This window comes from Eleutherodactylus coqui, chromosome 2, assembly GCF_035609145.1.
Source record: "Eleutherodactylus coqui strain aEleCoq1 chromosome 2, aEleCoq1.hap1, whole genome shotgun sequence".
NCBI lineage: Eukaryota > Metazoa > Chordata > Amphibia > Anura > Eleutherodactylidae > Eleutherodactylus > Eleutherodactylus coqui.
Window position 1 is genome coordinate 286,959,767 of NC_089838.1, and position 19,750 is coordinate 286,979,516.

The 19,750-nt window shown below is 46.8% G+C and overlaps 1 protein-coding gene across 1 annotated transcript; it reads right to left on the reverse strand.

The window, feature by feature from the left end:
- Positions 1 to 2,431: 2,431 nt before the first annotated feature.
- Positions 2,432 to 19,646, reverse strand: LOC136610821 (caspase-7-like). The gene is made up of 5 exons (XM_066590017.1): positions 19,501 to 19,646; positions 6,417 to 6,633; positions 4,550 to 4,722; positions 4,318 to 4,447; positions 2,432 to 3,021 (listed from the first exon to the last, which is right to left on the reverse strand). The coding sequence occupies exons 2-5, from the start codon at positions 6,622 to 6,624 to the stop codon at positions 2,801 to 2,803; spliced, it is 732 nt and encodes a 243-aa protein (XP_066446114.1). The 5' UTR covers positions 6,625 to 6,633; positions 19,501 to 19,646; the 3' UTR covers positions 2,432 to 2,800.
- Positions 19,647 to 19,750: the final 104 nt, after the last annotated feature.

The window sequence follows — 19,750 nt, forward strand, 5'->3', positions numbered from 1 at the left end:
GCTGCAGATTTCTGCACAGATTTGGTGCAGATCTGCACTTTCAATTTTAATTCAATGGAAAGAGTAAAATCTACACCCAACTCTGAGAAAATCTGTAACAAATCAGCAATGTCTGAAAGCACAGATGAGGAGTCCAAGACCGAGATGGAGGAGATGACTACCCCCCAAGTAGTAAGAGGAAAAGCAAATTGTGCAAGATCACTTAACATGGCAACTGAAGAAAACGCTGCAGAATGTCTATCGGAATCGCAGCATTTACAGTACAAGCCATGTAGAGGAAGTTTCTAAAGTTTCCTTCACATGCTGCGAAAAATTTCATGTTAGTTTAGGTTGCAGAATTCCACCCCTGGAATACAAGGGTTAAATCCTGCAGCATTTCTGCAAGTAAAACCGCAGCCAAATCTCTACCATCTCAGTGTGGATTTGGCCACTGCGGTTTTCTAGCCTAATTGCTGCAGGATTTAAGTTATGGAATTCCCCTATTATTAACGCTGTATGTGAAGGTGCCCCAGTGGTCATAAAAATGGGAAATAGTAAAGTTAAGACTATTCCCTTAGGGCTCCTTCACAGGGGTGTATGTGCTAATGCCCACGCTTCGTGCATTATGGAGGAGATAGATTTGCACACGCGGGTAGTTTACTGCACCTTTTTTGCGCATGCGGGGCCAGTTTATATGCGTATACAAGCCCCCACACCCCACTCTGATTTAAAGGGCTGTTTAGCCTAATGAGGTCCAGATGTGTTTCTTTACCCTATTTTTTTGCACATCCCTTGCGTGTTGCACTTGTATTTGCACACACCCCACTGACATCAAAGTGAATGAAACCATTGAAAATCCTTTCTCTGCGTCTTGTGTGCGTAAATGTTATGTGCCCAGATACGCCCGTGTGAAGAAGTCCTTCGTTGAAGGTTTTCTGTACAAAGCTGCACGTTTTCTATGTTGTAACCACCAATTGCTGCCTCATTACAAAGGCGAAGGGAACACATAGGGCTGGATCTCCTCTCTTCCAAGGGCCCCATAGCAGTGGCAAGGTCTACCTCTGTGGCAGATTTGCCCTTGGTCATAACATCAGCTTATAACTGTACTACACATTCAACATTTTGATATATGGACACTTTTTACTTGCTAAGAAAATAAAATTTATTTCAATATTTTATAAATATTTATGCAAAAAACACACAAAACTGAAAAAGAAAAAAAACTAATAAATATAAGTTTGTACACACATGAAAATTTGAAAGATCTCACTGGGGAGAGTCACTAATCAAATTGAGCCTGAATTGTGGCATATGCGTGCTAGTGATGAGCTAGCATACTCGCTAAGGGCAATTGCTCGATCGAGCATTGCCCTTAGCGAGTACCTAGCGGCGGGCAGGGAGTGGCAGGGGAGAGCGGGGAGATATCTCTCCCCCCCCCCCCCCCCCACTCTCCCCTGCCGCAACTCACCTGTCACCCGCGCCAGCAGCCGAACCTCTTCTCTTGAGAGGGCAGGTACTCGCTAAGGGCAATGCTCGCTTGAGCAATTGCCCTTAGCGAGTATGCACGCTCATCTCTAATGCGTGCACCACATTTATTGCTTTAAATGCATATGCGCTTTGCTAGACAAGGGGGTGTGGCCTGAAACATGACACATTGTGCCAAAATTGGCACCAATTATTTTTACATTGCACCAACCAAGATCTGGCACCGGGTCAGACAAGAGAGACTAAAAGGTGCAATCAGATGTTGCTAATTTGCTGCCAATTGTGGTGCAGATCTGCAGCAGATTTCACCACTTCAAATTGAAAGGATGAAATCTGCAGCAGATCTGCACTGAAATCCGAAGCAAATCAGTGACATGTTAGCACACCCTAAAGATGGTCTAGATTTATCATACTGCATGAACCACTGTGGTAAATTGGGCACATCCGGTCTAGCTCTAAGCTGTCTACATTTAAAGGGGTTGTCCCGTGCCGAAACGGGTTTTTTTTTTTTCAATAGCCCCCTGTTCGGCGCGAGACAAACCCGGTGCAGGGGTTTAAAAAAAACAAAAAACGGATAGTACTTACCTGAATCCCCTCGCTCCGGTGACTTCTTACTTACCTTGCGAAGATGGCCGCCGGGATCTTCACCCTCGGTGGACCGCAGGTCTTCTGTGCGGTCCATTGCCGATTCCAGCCTCCTGATTGGCTGGAATCGGCACACGTGACGGGGCGGAGCTACGAGGAGCAGCTCTCTGGCACGAGCGGCCCCATTCAGAAGGGAGAAGACCGGACTGCGCAAGCGTGTCTAATCGGGCGATTAGACGCTGAAAATTAGACGGCACCATGGAGACGGGGACGCTAGCAACGGAGCAGGTAAGTGAATAACTTCTGTATGGCTCATAATTAATGCACAATGTACATTACAAAGTGCATTAATATGGCCATACAGAAGTGTATACCCCAACTTTGTTTCGCGGGACAACCCCTTTAAGACAATGTTAATAGGCCTGCCCCATTGTATCAAAATACATCTATGCTGTTCTTCATGCACGTCCTCCAGAAATGCAACAGCAGTTTAGTCTTGTGGATCTTCGGTACTTTGGGCTTCATGGCTGCAGAGTTCTAGTTAATCTTCATTTCACCTGGAGAAAAGATTCAGTCCGGTGCATTAGCCCTGCAGCTACATACCCTTGCTAAGGTAGAGTAGCTTGCTGATGTCCATCCCTTATATCCAGTATCTGGGGGATACACGCCCCAAACACCCCCTTAGTTGCACTTCTGCAGCTATAAGACTTAATACATATTGTAAAGTCACAAGTCCAGGCAGAAGTTTCCTCTACCTCCGAAAGGGGTACAGCTCTCTAGTAAGGTTTGTAATGAAGCACGGCATCTCTTTGTAACCTCCATTCCTCCCGTTACTTTCAAAATTATAGGCCACCCAATAAGCAAGACGGGTAAGTAGTTGGGTCAGTTCAAGATCCTTTTCACTCCCACTTAGCAAGTCACATAACGTCTTTAGGAAGAAGGAGCCTGAGGGATTATTGAACGCTGCATAGCCTGAGACATAAAGAGATACAACGATTAACGATATCAGCAAACGTAGCCTATTAAAATCATAACTTCCCATTTCAAGCTATAAAAATCCCCTTCTCTGAATATCTGATCTTCGTTAGAACCAAAGCTACCCCACTGGGGAAAATTGAATTCTACATGGTATATGGCTTTGCCGACAACCTAGAAGATAGTCCTTTACACTATAGGCAAAACTTGGAACCTACGATGGCTTAACCCTTTGCAATCCAATTTTGGATTCAGGGTTTCCTAGGGGGATTTTCTCTTTCTGACATTATACAATGGCACCATCTGCTGGCTAGAGCCAGTACTGCGGTATGGGACATGCTGGAGAGGCCCCCGACAACAAAGCAGCCAGTAATACAGTAAGAATACCCTGCCAGACATCTTCCAACATTGGAAGCTTTACAGCCTTCAATCAGAATGTCTTCAGACGTCAGACAGTGGATTGGAAAGGGTTAAACAAAAATTCCCTTCTCTTGGTCATTCTGCCATATTACAGCTGTTTGAAATGCAATCTTTACTTGGCTGCCACAATGTATTAGGCTCCAGGAATAATCAAGATGATTTTCATAATCAACTTAGGACTCTCTTTTAAGCCAATTCCTATATTGTAGTCTCTAAAGCTAGTTAAGAACATTAAGCCATTGTAATATAGCGCAATATGGGAGGGGCTGTTTATGGCAGATGAATGAGGTTTTTCCTGCGCGGTTTTTAATCCATGGACTAGTGTTGAGTAAAGAAAAACAGTCAAATCCTGTCTCAGGTCAAATTTTGCTAAAAGTTAAGTTCCACGTGTACCCAAACCTCAGGAGGTTCATCCTGGGCAATCCCACTAGAAGAAGCAAGAAAACGAAGAAGAAAGGAGGAAAAGAGGAAAGAAAAGAGAAGGAAAAATAATCCTCATCTTTTTTTATATATATTTTTCTTCATTAACTTTGCCTTAAAAAGCAGTTCAAAAGTACTTCAATATGATATGGCTGGACCTTAGACTCAAAGTACTTAGATGACCTAGTCATATCACATGTAAGTGTTCTACAGGGATTTTATAGCTCTTAGACAGTGTTATACAGCAGTTTTAGGGGTACTGTTGAGGTTCTGTTTTGATTTGAACTAATTTGGGACCCAACCAAACTTTTTGCCGAAATTTGGCCAAGCGGTTGAACTGAGCTTTTCAAAACTTTGCTCATCACTACTATTCACCTTTGGCAACTATGAGAATGGTTTACCAAATGATTCAATCTGAACAGATTTATCCAGTTTATATATTCTATACTGTACCTTCACTGCTTGCAAACATAACCATAGTGTCCCTTGGGAGGAAGTCAATGTGGGAGAAGGCACTTATGTTCACTGGGGCACTGTCAGTCTCAACCACTGTGCCTTCATCTAGTTGGCTTCCTCGGCATGCCTGAAACCAAAGTTACTGGTATCATTATACTCTCCATAGTAAAGTCCCACCATAATTACCCACCAGCAAGTTAATCACCATGGGATGCTTAGTATTACTCACCTGTATAAAGAATAGTTTGGGTATTCCACTCAGTGATGGAGTGTTGTGTGGAGAGATCCAGTCGTAGAGGTCCCTCAGCATAACAGGTTCACCATAGAAGTCATATATGATGCCCTCTTCACCATGGCTGGAGAAGATACTGATAAAGCAATCACCTTGTGGCTTCCTATTCTCTGCAGAAGATATCACAGTTACTAGAAACACCGAGATATCCAACATTAGCTCCCCATGAGGAACCTGTCAACAATCTGATATTATGAGCCGTCAGACCCCATCATGCACTTTTCTTGGGGTAGTGGCTAAAGAAAAGACAATAGAAAAGCCTAGCAGATACTTGGGGTCCTTTTACAGCAACCAAATTCTTGGCCTGATGTAATGAGCGCTAAATTGACATACATGTTGATCAGCTCTTGTTTAATTTCCTTGTACATGGGCTAGGAAAAGACTTCTGGGGACGAACCATCGCACTTGTGATCATTCATTCCCAAAGGTTGGCTGTGCATCTCTTCATTCACACAGGTAGACGTACAGATCAGCAAATATTATTATGCTTCCTGAAAGTCAATGATCATCTGATGACCAAGCATTGGTTTGTTAATTAGCTGATCGTTAGTAGTTTTACAAGCCCCAACTATTTGGCTGAATGAATGCTTAGAGAAAGGTTTGTGCCCGATAATCAGGCCATGTAGAAGGCCCTTTACCTCTATTACCACCATAATTATCTGGCATGTTAATTGGAGACATAGGGATAGATCAGTCTATAAGGCTGGATTCCCACGAATGTATATCGGCTCGGTTTTCACGCCGAGCCGATATACGTTGTCCTCGTGTGCAGGGGGGGGGGGGGGGAGGATGGAAGAGCCAGGTGCAGGAACTGTGCTCCCGCCGCCTCTCTGCCTTCTCTCCGCCCCTCTGCACTATTTGCAATGGGGAGAGGCGGGGCGGGGGCTGGGCTAATTCTAGTTACTTAGCCCCGCCCCTGCCCCACCTCCTTTCATTGCAAATAGTGCAGAGGGGCAGAGAGGATTCAGAGAGGGGGCAAGAGCTCAGTTCCTGCTTCTGGCTCTTCCATCCTCCCCCCCCCCCCACCTGCACATGAGGACGACGTATATCAGCTCGGCGTGAAAACCAAGCCGATATACGTTCGTGGGAATCCAGCCTAAGGGTGCATCCCCACGAACGTATATTGGCTCGGTTATCAAGCCGAGCCGATATACGTCGTCCTCATCTGCAGAGGGGGGGGGGGCGCCTGGAAGAGCTAGGAGCAGGAAGTGAGCTCCCGCCCCCTCTCTGCTTCCTCTCTGCCCCTCTGCACTATTTGCAATGAGAGGAGGCAGGGCGGGGCCAAGTTCCACGAATTAGCCCCGCCTCTCCGCATTGCAAATAGTGCAGAGGGGTGGAGAGGAGGCAGAGAGGGGGCGGGAGCTCAGTTCCTGCTCCTGGCTCTTCCATCTTCCCCCCCCCCCCTCTGCAGATGAGGATGACGTATATCGGCTCGGCGTGAAAACCGAGCCGATATACGTACGTGTGAATGCAGCCTAAGAGTGATTTCCTGGTGTACCCAACATATCAAGTCATTACAGTGACAGGCAACCTGTAATGTTTCATTTTCCCTGTGATGGCACTGAAGGCAAACCTATACCGCGAATGTGAAGGACTGAATGATTTCATGTTTGAACGAGCCAACAATGTACCTGCCTGTATAAACAGGCGGCCCGAGCCAACAGTGACATCACTTGCTCAAAGAATATTTTGTTTGGTGTAAACTGAGCCTAAGTTGCATTTACTTCTTACACAGCCGCCACCCCCCCCCCCCCCTGTTCTCTAAGAGGAACGGCATTGAGGTTTATTACATGGTCTCCAGTACCTTTCTGATAGATTTCTCTGATCTCACTTCTGCTGACATCTGTGTGAAGAGACACTTCAAATCCAAGTTTGGAAAGTACTTTGTGAAGGCGTTTCATGTCATGCTTCACACCTTTCCGGGCTTCTAATGTCGTACTACTGGCTCCTGGTCGATTGTGAAACTCTGTAATGGCGATCATCACAGCACGAGACTTGGTGGTCCTTGACATGATGAATCACTATAAAGACATTGGGTGGGGAAACCGAGAAGAGGACATTACACAGGTGGTGGAGGCCTTTCATAAATACATTGATTCGAGACTTGAGAGGGTTCAAGGTTTTGTTTAGTCTTTTTTTAAATGCCACTGCAATTTCTTGATGCAGTTTTTTCAGCCCAAGCGAGAAGTGGATCCAGAGGGAAGAAGTAGACGTCCTTTTAGATTTCCATTCCGTTTAGAATCCACTTCTGGCTTTGGCTCAAAGAACCATTGTAAAAACTGTGGAAGGTTTCCAAAAAACACTATATGGGAAACCAAGTTCAATTGAGTCATTTTTTATTTTCACACTAGAATATTTGCAAGCGTTATGGAGGATACAACAGTTGTCTGATGTAACCCAGTTCCAGACTCATTCTGACATCTTGTACCCCATAGTTTGCCCAAACTTATGTATGGGAAGCTTAAAGGGGTTGTCTAGTTACAAAGTCATATTTTAAAACTTGAGCCAAATGACAGAAAATAATAGAAGAAAGAGTTCTTACCTGGCCTCGGCAATCCAGTGCTGTAGCAGCGCAATTCCTCCAGTCTCTGTTGGCAGTGGAAGTCAAGTGACTGCTGCCTGCCAATCAGAGACTAAGTTGTCACAGTTCGGAACCTCTTATCAAGGCACCCAGGATGCGGTAGGCGGCAGTCACCTGACTTCCACTGTCCGAGAGACTGGATGAATTGCAGGGCTGGGGCTGACAGGCAAGTGCCTTTTGTTTTATTACTTTCAGTCATTTGGCACCAATTTTAAATTATGACTTTGTAACCGGACAATCCCTTTAAAAGGGTTATTCTCCTCTCGGACTTATGGCACGTCGATGGGATATTTTTAATTAGGGAAACATAGGGAGAGGCAGGTCAGATTCCAGTGGGGGCTCGCCCTTTTTGGGGAGGTTACTCCTCTTGCTCATTTAGGCATTATAGTTTGGGACATTATAGGGTGCAGTTAGGTTTTTTTAATGTAATTTGATTACTAATAAAATTAAAAGGATACAGAATACTTTTCTGTGAATCTCTAAAAACCTTATGCGGCTGTGACTATATATTTTGGCCTGTGGGGGGCCTTATATTCTACAAGTTTGATGTCGATAGGATATGCCATAAAGGTCTGAAAGCTACAAGTTCCGCACCTGTATCAAGAGCTGACCTGTCCTTGGGTGGTCAGGAGTATGGAAATGGCATTGAATACACCCATTGGCCTTTTCTTCACTGGGATCCTATGCTAGTGTCAGATATCAGAGAAGCCCCCTTCCCCATTCTCCATGTTAGGTTACCATTTTATTGAAATGATTGGGAGTTCTAGGAACTTAGAGAAACTACGCTACAGAAAAAAATGTGTATTATTTAGTAGTGTTTTGATGGTCTGTTCTTTTGCTACTTAATATTTGATCAGTTTCAGCATACACATTGTTAGCGGATCTGCTGAGCAAGACTCATGTAAAATGTAGTTCCGAAATAACCCATGGGGGCGCCGGCCTGTCACTGAACATAACATTTCCGAAGAATGATGAAGAAAAATGCAGCTTTCGGTTAATGACACTTTCAGGTCTCAGCCACTAATGGAAACTGATATAAAACAGAATTTCCTTCAACCTAATGCAATTTGTCACCAAAATATTGTCCTGACAAGCAGCCTCGCTCCTGCATGTGACAATGAATGACAGCTGCAACTGAACTGTTCTGTGGTGCCCCGGGCTTGTTTTGTCCTCTGGAGTAAATACAATGTAGTACAAAGATGGTTTCCTTGTAATACATGTACATTATAAGCATGCTGACACTTAGGCAGGTAAAATCTGCAACACCCCCGGTAAGAATAAAACCCTTCACCAGTAAATACAAATCCCTGAGCTGTCCTCCGTCTCGTAAGAAACTCAACTCCGTGTCTTGGCCATCGTTACAGTCCCCAGGATGGGGGTCACCCAGCTTTCTTAGACAACTCAAGGGCATAAAGTACCATAAAGACAGCCCATGCTTCTGCTATGGGATTTCTGGAAAGAAAGGGTCTAATCAAAATTGACCTTATTCCTTCTGCTATTAGATAGTAAGTACCTATCATGGCCAAACAATCAAGGGTTACGAAAAGGGGATGGAATGGGCAAACAAGCAGACACATCCGTCCTGATTAAGTTATGATGCTGGGTCTTACCAAGATGGCATTTGATTCCATGTTATAGGGAACCCTTTCTGTACAGACCTGAGACATATGTCCGATCTGCTTAGAAACCCTGCTCCTTATCCATTGGGACAATTGCCATTTCTATCTAGTCAATGAAGCCTAGTTACTCGGAGGTAAGACTCGGAGGTGGACAAGTCCAACCACATAAGATAATTCTTCTTTCCATTCAACTCCGTATTCTTCTACATGTGGTACCCGTTTACACTTGGTAATACAAGCTGAATTAAAGTGGCTATACATATTAGATAGAAGTAGGTTGATGGTCAAACTGTTGACTGAACAATCATCTCATGAACGTTCATTCCACAGCTATACACATTTTAGTCCAAATTGGTCATTTTGGTTGTTCAAACTGGCCATACATGTTCAACTACACTGAGCAACAGATGAATGATATTTCTGAGAATGTTCTTTCAAAGATTTTTAGTAAATGAAAGTTCTTTTGTGAGAATGAAATCTTTTTTCCGACAGTCGAATAGGAATTTCAAATGCTGAAAAAAGAAAAAAATAACCCAGAAAGGGAACCTACAGTAGAGGTTGTGTATGCATGTACTGACATTTAGAGGAGTTACAGATGTCTAGGAGGTACTGATCTAGTATGCTGGTTAACCAATGGTCAAGTTGGCATTGGATAACATAGTGAAGAGGGGACTAAAAAGCTAGGACTCTGGCACAACCTGTTGACTCAAGAGAAACTGAGTCAATGGAGCGAGTAATGATGAAAATGCTGTAATTAAAACCAGCAAGTAACGCGTTTCGACATTTACAGACCTCTTCCTTAGACAACTGGGTAAACACTAAAATTGTGGTGACAAAAGTACACAAAGGATGCAGGGAAGGAACATTTTTTATATATTTTTCCTACCCATTTCTGTAGCAGGTTCCTTCCCTGCACCCTTTGTGTATTTTTCTCACCACAATTTTAATGTTTACCCAGCTGTCTGATTAAGAGATCTGCAAACCTCAAAATGTATTACTTGCCGATTGTAAATAAAACATATCCAGTTTTTTTCATAAAACCAAATCTGTTCCTCTGTAGAGTCAACGCTTGTCGACAGGTCTCCCCAGAGTCCCAGCTATTTAGACCACTCTTCAGTACGAAAGTTGCCGACACGGCAGACGTCTTTCCAAATGATGACTGTCTGAGATTGGTGGGCTGAAACAATCCTTTGGTATATTTTACCTGACAGCAATCATTAGGGTAGAATTCATCCATTTTCATCAACTTTAGTTTAATGTGTATAGGCACTTTTAGTTTGAGATGTGACAAGTAGAGATGAGCGAATGTACTCGTTTAGGGTGATTTCGCAATCAAGCACCTCTTTTTTCGAGTAATTGACTACTCGGGCGAAAAGATTCGGGGGACGCCGGGGGTGAGCGGGGGGTTGCAGTGGAGGGGGAGGAAGAGCTCCCCCCTGTTCCCCACTGCTACCCCCCGCTCCACCATGCCGCACCCCACCGCTCCCCGAATCTTTTTGCCCGAGTAGTCAGTTACTCGAAAAAAGCGGTGCTCGATTGCGAAATCGCCCTAAACGAGTACGTTCACTCATCTCTACTGACAACCCATTATCTGAACAAGTAATCTGCTTAGAACAGTTGTCACTTGTCTTCCTCCACTCCATTAGGTAGGTCAAAAGTGTTCCAACTTATAGTAGAGGGGGATTCATAAAGAATGGTATAAACGTGCAGCCAATTTCTTCATCCATGAATTGACATACAACAGTCAGAAGAACACGAAAGATAGAAGAACTCTTCTAGTATTTAATGCACCTTACGGACATTTGATGTGGGTGTTGTTGGTGACCCTGGACGACCTAAAACACATCTCCACTGCAGTGGAATTGATAATAGGATACGCCAGGATGCGTCTGGTTAGAATTGGACTACCGACTTGACTTTTGCTATGTCAGCAACACATGGAATATCTGTAAGGTGCATTAAATACTTGAAGAGATCTACTATATTTCATGTCATTTTGGCTTATATCAATTCATCTGTGAAGAAATCAGTTTCACTTTTGCACTGTTCTTTTTTTAATCACTACGTACATATTGTGTCCAGTTTATGTTTTCCACTACAGTAGATCTGTTGTGGATTGCAGATGGTTCACCATTAGAGATGAGCGAGCACCAAAATGCTCGGGTGCTCGTTACTCGGGACGAACTTTTCGCGATGCTCGAGGGTTCGTTTCGAGTAACGAACCCCATTGAAGTCAATGGGCGACCCGAGCATTTTTGTATTTCGCCGATGCTCGCTAAGGTTTCCATTTGTGAAAATCTGGGCAATTCAAGAAAGTGATGGGAACGACACAGAAACGGATAGGGCAGGCGAGGGGCTACGTGTTGGGCTGCATCTCAAGTTCCCAGGTCCCACTATTAAGCCACAATAGTGGCAAGAGTGCCCCCCCCCCCTCCCAAAAACTTTTACTTCTGAAAAGCCCTCATTAGCATGGCATACCTTAGCTAAGCACCACACTACCTCCAACAAAGCACAATCACTGCCTGCATGACACTCCACTGACACTTCTCCTGGGTTACATGCTGCCCAACCCCCCCCCCCTCCCCCCCACAGCGCACACCAAAGTGTCCCTGCGCAGCCTTCAGCTGCCCTCATGCCACACCACCCTCATGTCTATTTAGAAGTGCGTCTGCCATGACGAGGAACCGCAGGCACACACTGCAGAGGGTTGGCACGGCTAGGCAGCGACCCTCTTTAAAAGGGGCAGGGTGATAGCCCACAATGCTGTACAGAAGCAATGAGAAATAGAATCCTGTGCCACCGCCATCAGGAGCTGCACACGTGGGCATAGCAATGGGGAACCTATGTGCCACACACTATTCATTCTGTCAAGGTGTCTGCATGCCCCAGTCAGACCGGGCTTTTTAATTCACAGACACAGGCAGGTACAACTCCCTATTGTGAAGTCCCTGTCGACCGACAGCATGGGTGGCTCCCTGGAACCCACCGGCGATACACAAAAATATCCCATTGCATTGCCCAACACAGCTGAGGTAGTAATGTCGTGCTTAATGCAGGTGGGCTTCGGCCCACACTGCATGCCCCAGTCAGACTGGGGCTCTTTAGAAGTGGACACATGCAGTTACAACTCCGTGTGGACCCACAGCATGGGTGGCTCCCTGGAACCCACCGGCGGTACATAAATATATCCCATTGCAGTGCCCAACACAGCTGATGTAACGTCAGCTGTAATGCAGGTGGGCAAAAAATTAATTGGATTACACTGTAGGCGAGGGCCCACAAAAATTGGTGTACCAACAGTACTAATGTACCTCCGAAAAATTGCCCATGCCCAACCGAGAGGGCAGGTGAAACCCATTAATCGCTTTGGTTAATGTGGCTTAAGTGGTAACTAGGCCTGGAGGCAGCCCAGTTTAATGAAAAATTGGTTCAAGTTAAAGTTTCAACGCTTTTAAGAGCATTGAAACGTATAAAAATTGTTTAGAAAAATTATATGAGTGAGCCTTGTGGCCCTAAGAAAAATTGCCCGTTCGGCGTGATTACGTGAGGTTTCAGGAGGAGGAGCAGGAGGAGGAGGAGGAGGATTATTATACACAGATTGATGAAGCAGAAATGTCCCCGTTTTGGATGGTGATAGAGAACGATGCTTCCATCCGCGGGTGCATAATACGTATTGCTTAGGTATCGCTGCTGTCCGCTGGTGGAGAAGAGAAGTCTGGGGAAATCCAGGCTTTGTTCATCTTGATGTGTAAGCCTGTCGGCACTGTCGGTTGACAGGCGGGTATGCTTATCCGTGATGATTCCCCCAGCCACACTAAACACACTCTCTGACAAGACGCTAGCCGCAGGACAAGCAAGCACCTCCAGGGCATACAGCGCGAGTTCAGGCCACGTGTCCAGCTTCGACACCCAGTAGTTGTAGGGGGCAGAGGCGTCACGGAGGACGGTCGTGTGATCGGCTACGTACTCCCTCACCATCCTTTTACAGTGCTCCCGCCGACTCAGCCGTGACTGGGGAGCGGTGACACAGTCTTGCTGGGGAGCCATAAAGCTGGCAAAGGCCTTGGAGAATGTTCCCCTGCCTGCGCTGTACATGCTGCATGATCTCTGCGCCTCCCCTGCTACCTGGCCCTCGGAACTGCGCCTTCTGCCACTAGCGCTGTCGGATGGGAAGTTTACCATCAGTTTGTCCACCAGCGCCCTGTGGTATTGCATCATTCTCGAACCCCTTTCCTCTTCGGGAATGAGAGTGCAAAGGCTCTCCTTATACCGTGGGTTGAGCAGTGTGTACACCCAGTAATCCGTAGTGGCCAGAATGCGTGTAACGCGAGGGTCACGAGAAAGGCATCCTAACATGAAGTCAGCCATGTGTGCCAGGGTACCTGTACGCAACACATGGCTGTCTTCACTAGGAAGATTACTTTCAGGATCCTCCTCCTCCTCTTCCTCCTCTTCCTCCTCTTCCTCCTCTTCCTCCTCTTCCTCCTCTTCCTCCTCTTCCTCCTCTTCCTCCTCTTCCTCCTCTTCCTCCTCCTCAGCCCATACACGCTGAAAGAATGACAGGCAAGCAGCATGGGTACCGTCAGCAGTGGGCCAAGCTGTCTCTTCCCCCTCCTCCTCATCCTCCTCATGCTCCTCCTCCTCCTCCTGAACGCGCTGAGATATAGACAGGAGGGTGCTCTGACTATCCAGCGACATACTGTCTTCCCCCGACTCTGTTTCCGAGCGCAAAGCGGCTGCCTTTATGGTTTGCAGGGAACTTCTCAAGATGCATAGCAGAGGAATGGTGACACTAATGATTGCAGCATCGCCGCTCACCACCTGGGTAGACTCCTCAAATTTTCCAAGGACATGGCAGATGGCTGCCAACCAGGGCCACTCTTCTGTAAATAATTGAGGAGGCTGACTCCCACTACGCCGCGCAAGTTGGAGTTGGTATTCCACTATAGCTCTACGCTACTCAGAGTCTGGCCAACATGTGGAGCGTAGAGTTCCACTGTGTGGGCACGTCGCACAGCAGTCGGTGCACTGGCAGATTAAACCGATGTTGCAGTGTCCGCAGGGTGGCAGCGTGCGTGTGGGATTTGCGGAAATGTGCGCAGAGCTGGCGCACCTTTCCGAGCAGGTATGACAAGTGGGGGTAGCTTTTCAGAAAGCGCTGAACCACCAAATTAAACACATGGGCCAGGCATGGCACGTGCGTGAGGCTGCCGAGCTGCAGAGCCGCCACCAGCTTACGGCCGTTGTCACACACGACCATGCCCGGTTGGAGGCTCAGCGGCGCAAGCCAGCGGTCGGTCTGCTCTGTCAGACCCTGCAGCAGTTCGTGGGCCGTGTGCCTCTTCTCTCCTAAGCTGAGTATTTTCAGCACGGCCTGCTGACGCTTGCCCACCGCTGTGCTGCCACGCCGCGTTACACCGACTGCTGGCGACGTGCTGCTGACACATCTTGATTGCGAGACAGAGGTTGCGTTGGAGGAGGAGGAGGAGGAAGGTGCTTTAGTGGAGGAAGCATACACCGCCGCAGATACCACCACCGAGCTGTGGCCCGCAATTCTGGGGGTGGGTAGGACGTGAGCGGTCCCAGGCTCTGACTCTGTCCCAGCCTCCACTAAATTCACCCAATGTGCCGTCAGGGAGATATAGTGGCCCTGCCCGCCTGTGCTTGTCCACGTGTCTGTTGTTAAGTGGACCTTGGCAGTAACCGCGTTGGTGAGGGCGCGTACAATGTTGCGGGAGACGTGGTCGTGCAGGCCTGGGACGGCACATAGGGAAAAGTAGTGGCGACTGGGAACCGAGTAGCGCGGGGCCGCCGCCGCCATCATGCTTTTGAAAGCCTCCGTTTCCACAAGCCTATACGGCAGCATCTCTAGGCTGATCAATTTTGCAATGTGCACGTTTAACGCTTGAGCGTGCGGGTGCGTGGCGTCGTACTTGCGCTCAAACTGTGGCGCTAGCGACGTCTGGACGCTACGCTGAGAGACATTGCTGGATGGGGCCGAGGACAGCGGAGGTGAGGGTGTGGGTGCAGGCCAGGAGTGCCTGTGTCCTCAGAGGGGGGTTGGATCTCAGTGGCAGGTTGGGGCACAGGGGGAGAGGCAGTGGTGCAAACCGGAGGCGGTGAACGGGCATCGTCCCACCTTGTGGGGTGCTTGGCCATCATATGCCTGCGCATGCTGTTGGTGGTGCCTCCCCAGCTGATCTTGGCGCGACAAAGGTTGCACACCACTGTTCGTCGGTCGTCAGGCGTCTCTGTGAAAAACTGCCACACTGTAGAGCACCTTGACCTCTGCAGGGTGGCATGGCGTGAGGGGGCGCTTTGGGAAACAGTTGGTGGATTATTCGGTCTGGCCCTGCCTCTACCCCTGGCCACCACACTGGCTGGGCCTGTGCCCACACCCTGACTTGGGCCTCCGCGTCCTCGCCCGCGTCCTATAGGCCTACTCCTACCCCTCAGCATGGTGTATTACCAGTGATTTGATTTCCCAGGCAGGAAAGAAAGTGGCGCAAGCCTGCAGCCAAAATACAATTTTTTCCCTTGTTTTTCAAAGGACAAGCCACACTGCGTGTATTCAATGAATACTACTAAGTTTAATAACTGTGTTGTGGCCCTGCAAATGTGTCAGAGAACTGCAGTGATGCAAAGTTATTGGCTCCAGCAGATCAGGGATTTCCCATGCAGGAAAAAAATTGGCGCAAGCCTGCAGTAAAACGTAGCTGGCTGCGTCTGATTTTTTTTAACGTTCTGCACGCAGCACACACGTACCCAGAGCCCTGAGGACTGTCAGAGGCAGGCGAAATACAATTTTTTCCCTTGTTTTTCAAAGGACAAGCCACACTGCGTCTATTCAATGAATAATGTATGTCTTCTGGCCCTGCCTACACAATTCTATCCCTGTAGTATTAATGCCGGGTGCAATGGTCTGCACAGCCGGTTTTGAGAAAAAAAAAAAAAAATGCAACACTGCTAACAGCAGCCTGGACAGTACTGCACACGGATAGATGTGGCCCTAGAAAGGACCGTTGGGGTTCTTGAAGCCTACACTCACTGCTAACACTCTCCCTGCCTAACCACCACTTCTGTCCCTATTGCAGGGCGCAATGCTCTGCAGATCCAATTTTGAAAAAAAAATAAAAAAAATACAGTGCTAACACAGTACTGCACACTATTAGATGTGGCCCTGAGAAGGACCGTTGGGGTTCTTGAAGCCTACACCAACTCCTAACGCTCTCCCTACAGCAGCTCCAGCACGATACCACTGTCCCTCAGCTAACTCACAAGGCATGTGTGGCGAGCCGCGGGAGGGGCCGACTTTTATACTCGGGTGACATCTGATCGCCCCAGCCACTCACAGCAGGCGGGTGGTATAGGGCTTGAACGTCACAGGGGGAAGTTGTAATGCCTTCCCTGTCTTTCAATTGGCCAGAAAAGCGCGCTAACGTCTCAGAGAGGAAACTGAAAGTAACCGGAACACCGCGTGGTACTCGTTACGAGTAACGAGCATCCCGAACACCCTAATATTCGCACGAATATCAAGCTCGGACGAGTACGTTCGCTCATCTCTATTCACCATCCATTTTTTTGGGATGTGCATTGCTAGAAGTAGTAATAGGAGCCACATTGTCATGGCATCAGTGGTGGTCAACCTGACAAAACATGAGCCATTAATTCCATCAGAGGGCCACCATCACATTCAGCATGGACCAGACTGAAACCAACCATACATAATAAAGATAGCTATTGGCCAACTGCTAATAAACATATTCTCTTTGGCCATCTGAGCATCCTAGTTAACTTATAAAGTTTGACGACAATAAGCCACTATCAGACTATATCTTCTCCAAACATCCGTCTCTGGAGGAACAGAGACCCTCATACTTTTTTTTTCACCTCGTCAACAGACATTGAGCAGAGACGGCTACTTGTCTTATCTCACCAACATTAATCTTCTATGTATGGCCAGCTTCGTGCCCTCCCCCTTCAAAGACCAGATCTGTGGTTCTCCATCTGTGAACTGTATCCAGAGTGCTCTATAGTTGGACAGAGCACTCTCCTTGATCCTAGGATAGGGGACTGCACCCTATAGATACACAGGTGGAACCTACATCCAGTATGTCAATAGTATTTACTACACTCACAGTCTCATCAGACGGGATTTGGGATCACCACTAAAACAGAACATGTGGGAACAGTAAACACTGATGTTTGGTCTTACTTTCTCACGGCGCTCTTTGTATTACATATTAATATGTCTCATAGAACACGCCGGGCTCATTAGGAGGCCAGAAGCTTTGGACTTTGAAGTTGGAACTTCTACCTCCAGATTGGCTCCATGGGTTTAACATTAAAGAAAGCCAAAAGATAACACCAGATCGCGGGTTCTGTAGGCAGAGATACAAGGGGATAGCTGGAGGGAGCAGTCTCTGCCGGAGCCTCGGGAAGATGGGCTCACTGACACAGGCGTGTGGGGGCTGCGCATGTAATATGCAGTTTAATATGCTTCTAACATACATAATTACTGCCATGGCCTATAATGGGTGTATTACGCACCAAAAAAGGACAGGATGCACTTTTCATGCACATACGACCTCCTTCGGACGACCATATACACAAATTTGCACGCTTCTGCACGACGCATTTGCGCTATGAATGAGATTGACTTGTGCGCACACAGTATTGTATTTCTTGCAAACACAGAGCATGTTCATATATGAGTGCTATGTCCCCCCCGCCCTGATTTAAATGACTAATTAGCCTAATGAAGTCTAGATGTATCCTTTTCACATACATTTGTGCACCTCCCATTAATGTCTACGGGGACCTTTGGTGCACAAAATGGAGAAGGTTCTTTTGTTTTGCATGGGCGAGAAATGCAAAATACAGAAAATGAGAACGAACCCATTAATACCAGTGGGTTTTAGCCTCTGCGTATTGGACACACAATTTTTGCGTGTGTAAATACACCAGTCTGAAGGAGCCCTAATATGCAAATGTGAAAATGGCCCAGTGTAAATCAATGGGCTTTTAGGACTACGTATTACGTGCATAATACGCAGCCACGATACGCCCCTGTGAGTGAGCCCTAAGGGGCCAAAATTCCTGCTCACCACCTAAGATGACGCCAGTGTTATCACTGATACATGTAAATGGGGGCCCAGGAGCTATATGTTGCATCTACATAAAGAAGACAAAGGGAGCTTCGCTGTTAGGGTACACGGACGCGGTTTCCATCTAATTTGCGGGGGGGGGGGGGGAAAGTCCAAAAATTGAACGGAAATAGCACCCATTAACCCTTTCCAATCCACTGTCTGATGTCTTAAGACATTCTGATTGAAGGCTGTATAGCTTCGATGTTGGAAGACGTCCAGCAGGGTATTCCTATTGTAGATTACTGGCCACTCTGTTGTCATGGGCCTCTCCAGTATGTCCTATACCGCAGTACTGGCTCTAGTCAGCAGATGGCACCATTGTATAATGGCAGAAAGAGAAAGCCCCCTAGGAAACCTTGAATCTAAAATTGGATTGCAAAGGGTTAATGTACACAGGCATTTTTTCCCCGCGGACTGATGGCATTCTGAGTGCTGTCTGATCCGAGTTACACCCGGGTGCAGCTTTAACGGCCGTGCGTACCATAAGGCTACAGCCACACGTAGCGGATTTTCTGCAGCAGATTGTGGATCTGCATCACACTTTGCACCAAGACCCTCATGTAACACTTGGATTTTCACAGATTTCACACCCTCATTTAAAAGGGTGAACTCTGCACAGATGACCACGGCATAAACGGACACGCTGCGGGTCAATTTATGCGGAGGATTTTCCCCGTACGGTCTCGGGGAGGTTTCTTGAAATCTGATACATTCTACAAAATGTTACAGATTTTCCGCAACTGATTACGCGAGCATACGCCAAGGCCAGCTTCACCCGGGCATATCAGTACAAGCAAAGTTTGCACGCACAATACGCATAGAACCCCTCAGATTTCAATGGGTTTGGTCACATGTACGTTATTGCATTCACATTTCGATTGTGCAAAAAAGACCGCAGAATGTCATATTTTTGTGCATCTTACGCATTAAAATAGTACATATTAAACTAACATATTACAGTCCACAACGTGATTGTTCCCAGCAAGAGAAACCACGTAATCTTGTAGATATGATAGCTTTTAATGGCTAACAAAAAGACATGACATTACAGCGAGCTTTCAAGACTTCTCATAGGATATACCAGAAGAAGTGGAGAGAATATTACACACCTTTAGATATATCCTGTTATGAACCTGATGAAGAAATATAAATACTTTTGAAAGCTTGCATTAACATCATGTATTTTTGTTAGCCATTAAAAGGTATCATATCTACAAGATTACTTGGTTTCTCTTGCTGGGAACAATCCCACTTTGTGCAGTCTATGAAATACACACATAGCACACAGACAGGAAGTACGCCAGTTTAAATGGGCCCTAAAGCCAAGGAACCATTTGGACTCCTCAGGATAAAAGGACCTTGAGAATCTGCGAGCCCCATAATGATGCCACTACAAGGCCGGCACCCTGCATGTAGAACCTCTCACAGACATTCAGAAAGAACATCAGCTGCCATCTTCATAGAAGTATTAGCCGACCAGAAGACGTTTATCTATACACACACAATACATCCTAATGCTATAATAGATCTGTGTATTACCTGCTGCCGGCTCCGCCACTGCTGTGCCTCCAGCACACCTGTACTATGCCTTATGTAGTGTGCTCACAGGGCGGGTCACACAGCCTTCTGGGAAGGATGAAGGGTTATCAGCCGATCCGTGGACTGTAGACGGAGAACACCCAACTGGCTTCAGAACCCGGATGATTTTTATTTTTTTTTACAGCGGTCTGTAGTAGTTTTACAAGTGTGACTCTTGCACTTCGCAGCTGCTGCTAATTGTCTGTGTGCA

Bases quoted from the DNA above. Each gene is read 5' to 3' on its own strand.
- LOC136610821 (XM_066590017.1), bottom strand. From the start codon at position 6,624: ATGTCAAGGACCACCAAGTCTCGTGCTGTGATGATCGCCATTACAGAG. The intron at 4,448-4,549 runs GTGAGTAATACT...CTTTGGTTTCAG, and splicing joins CCAAACTATTCTTTATACAG to GCATGCCGAGGAAGCCAACT. The intron at 3,022-4,317 runs GTACAGTATAGA...TTTATGTCTCAG, and splicing joins TATGTTTGCAAGCAGTGAAG to GCTATGCAGCGTTCAATAAT.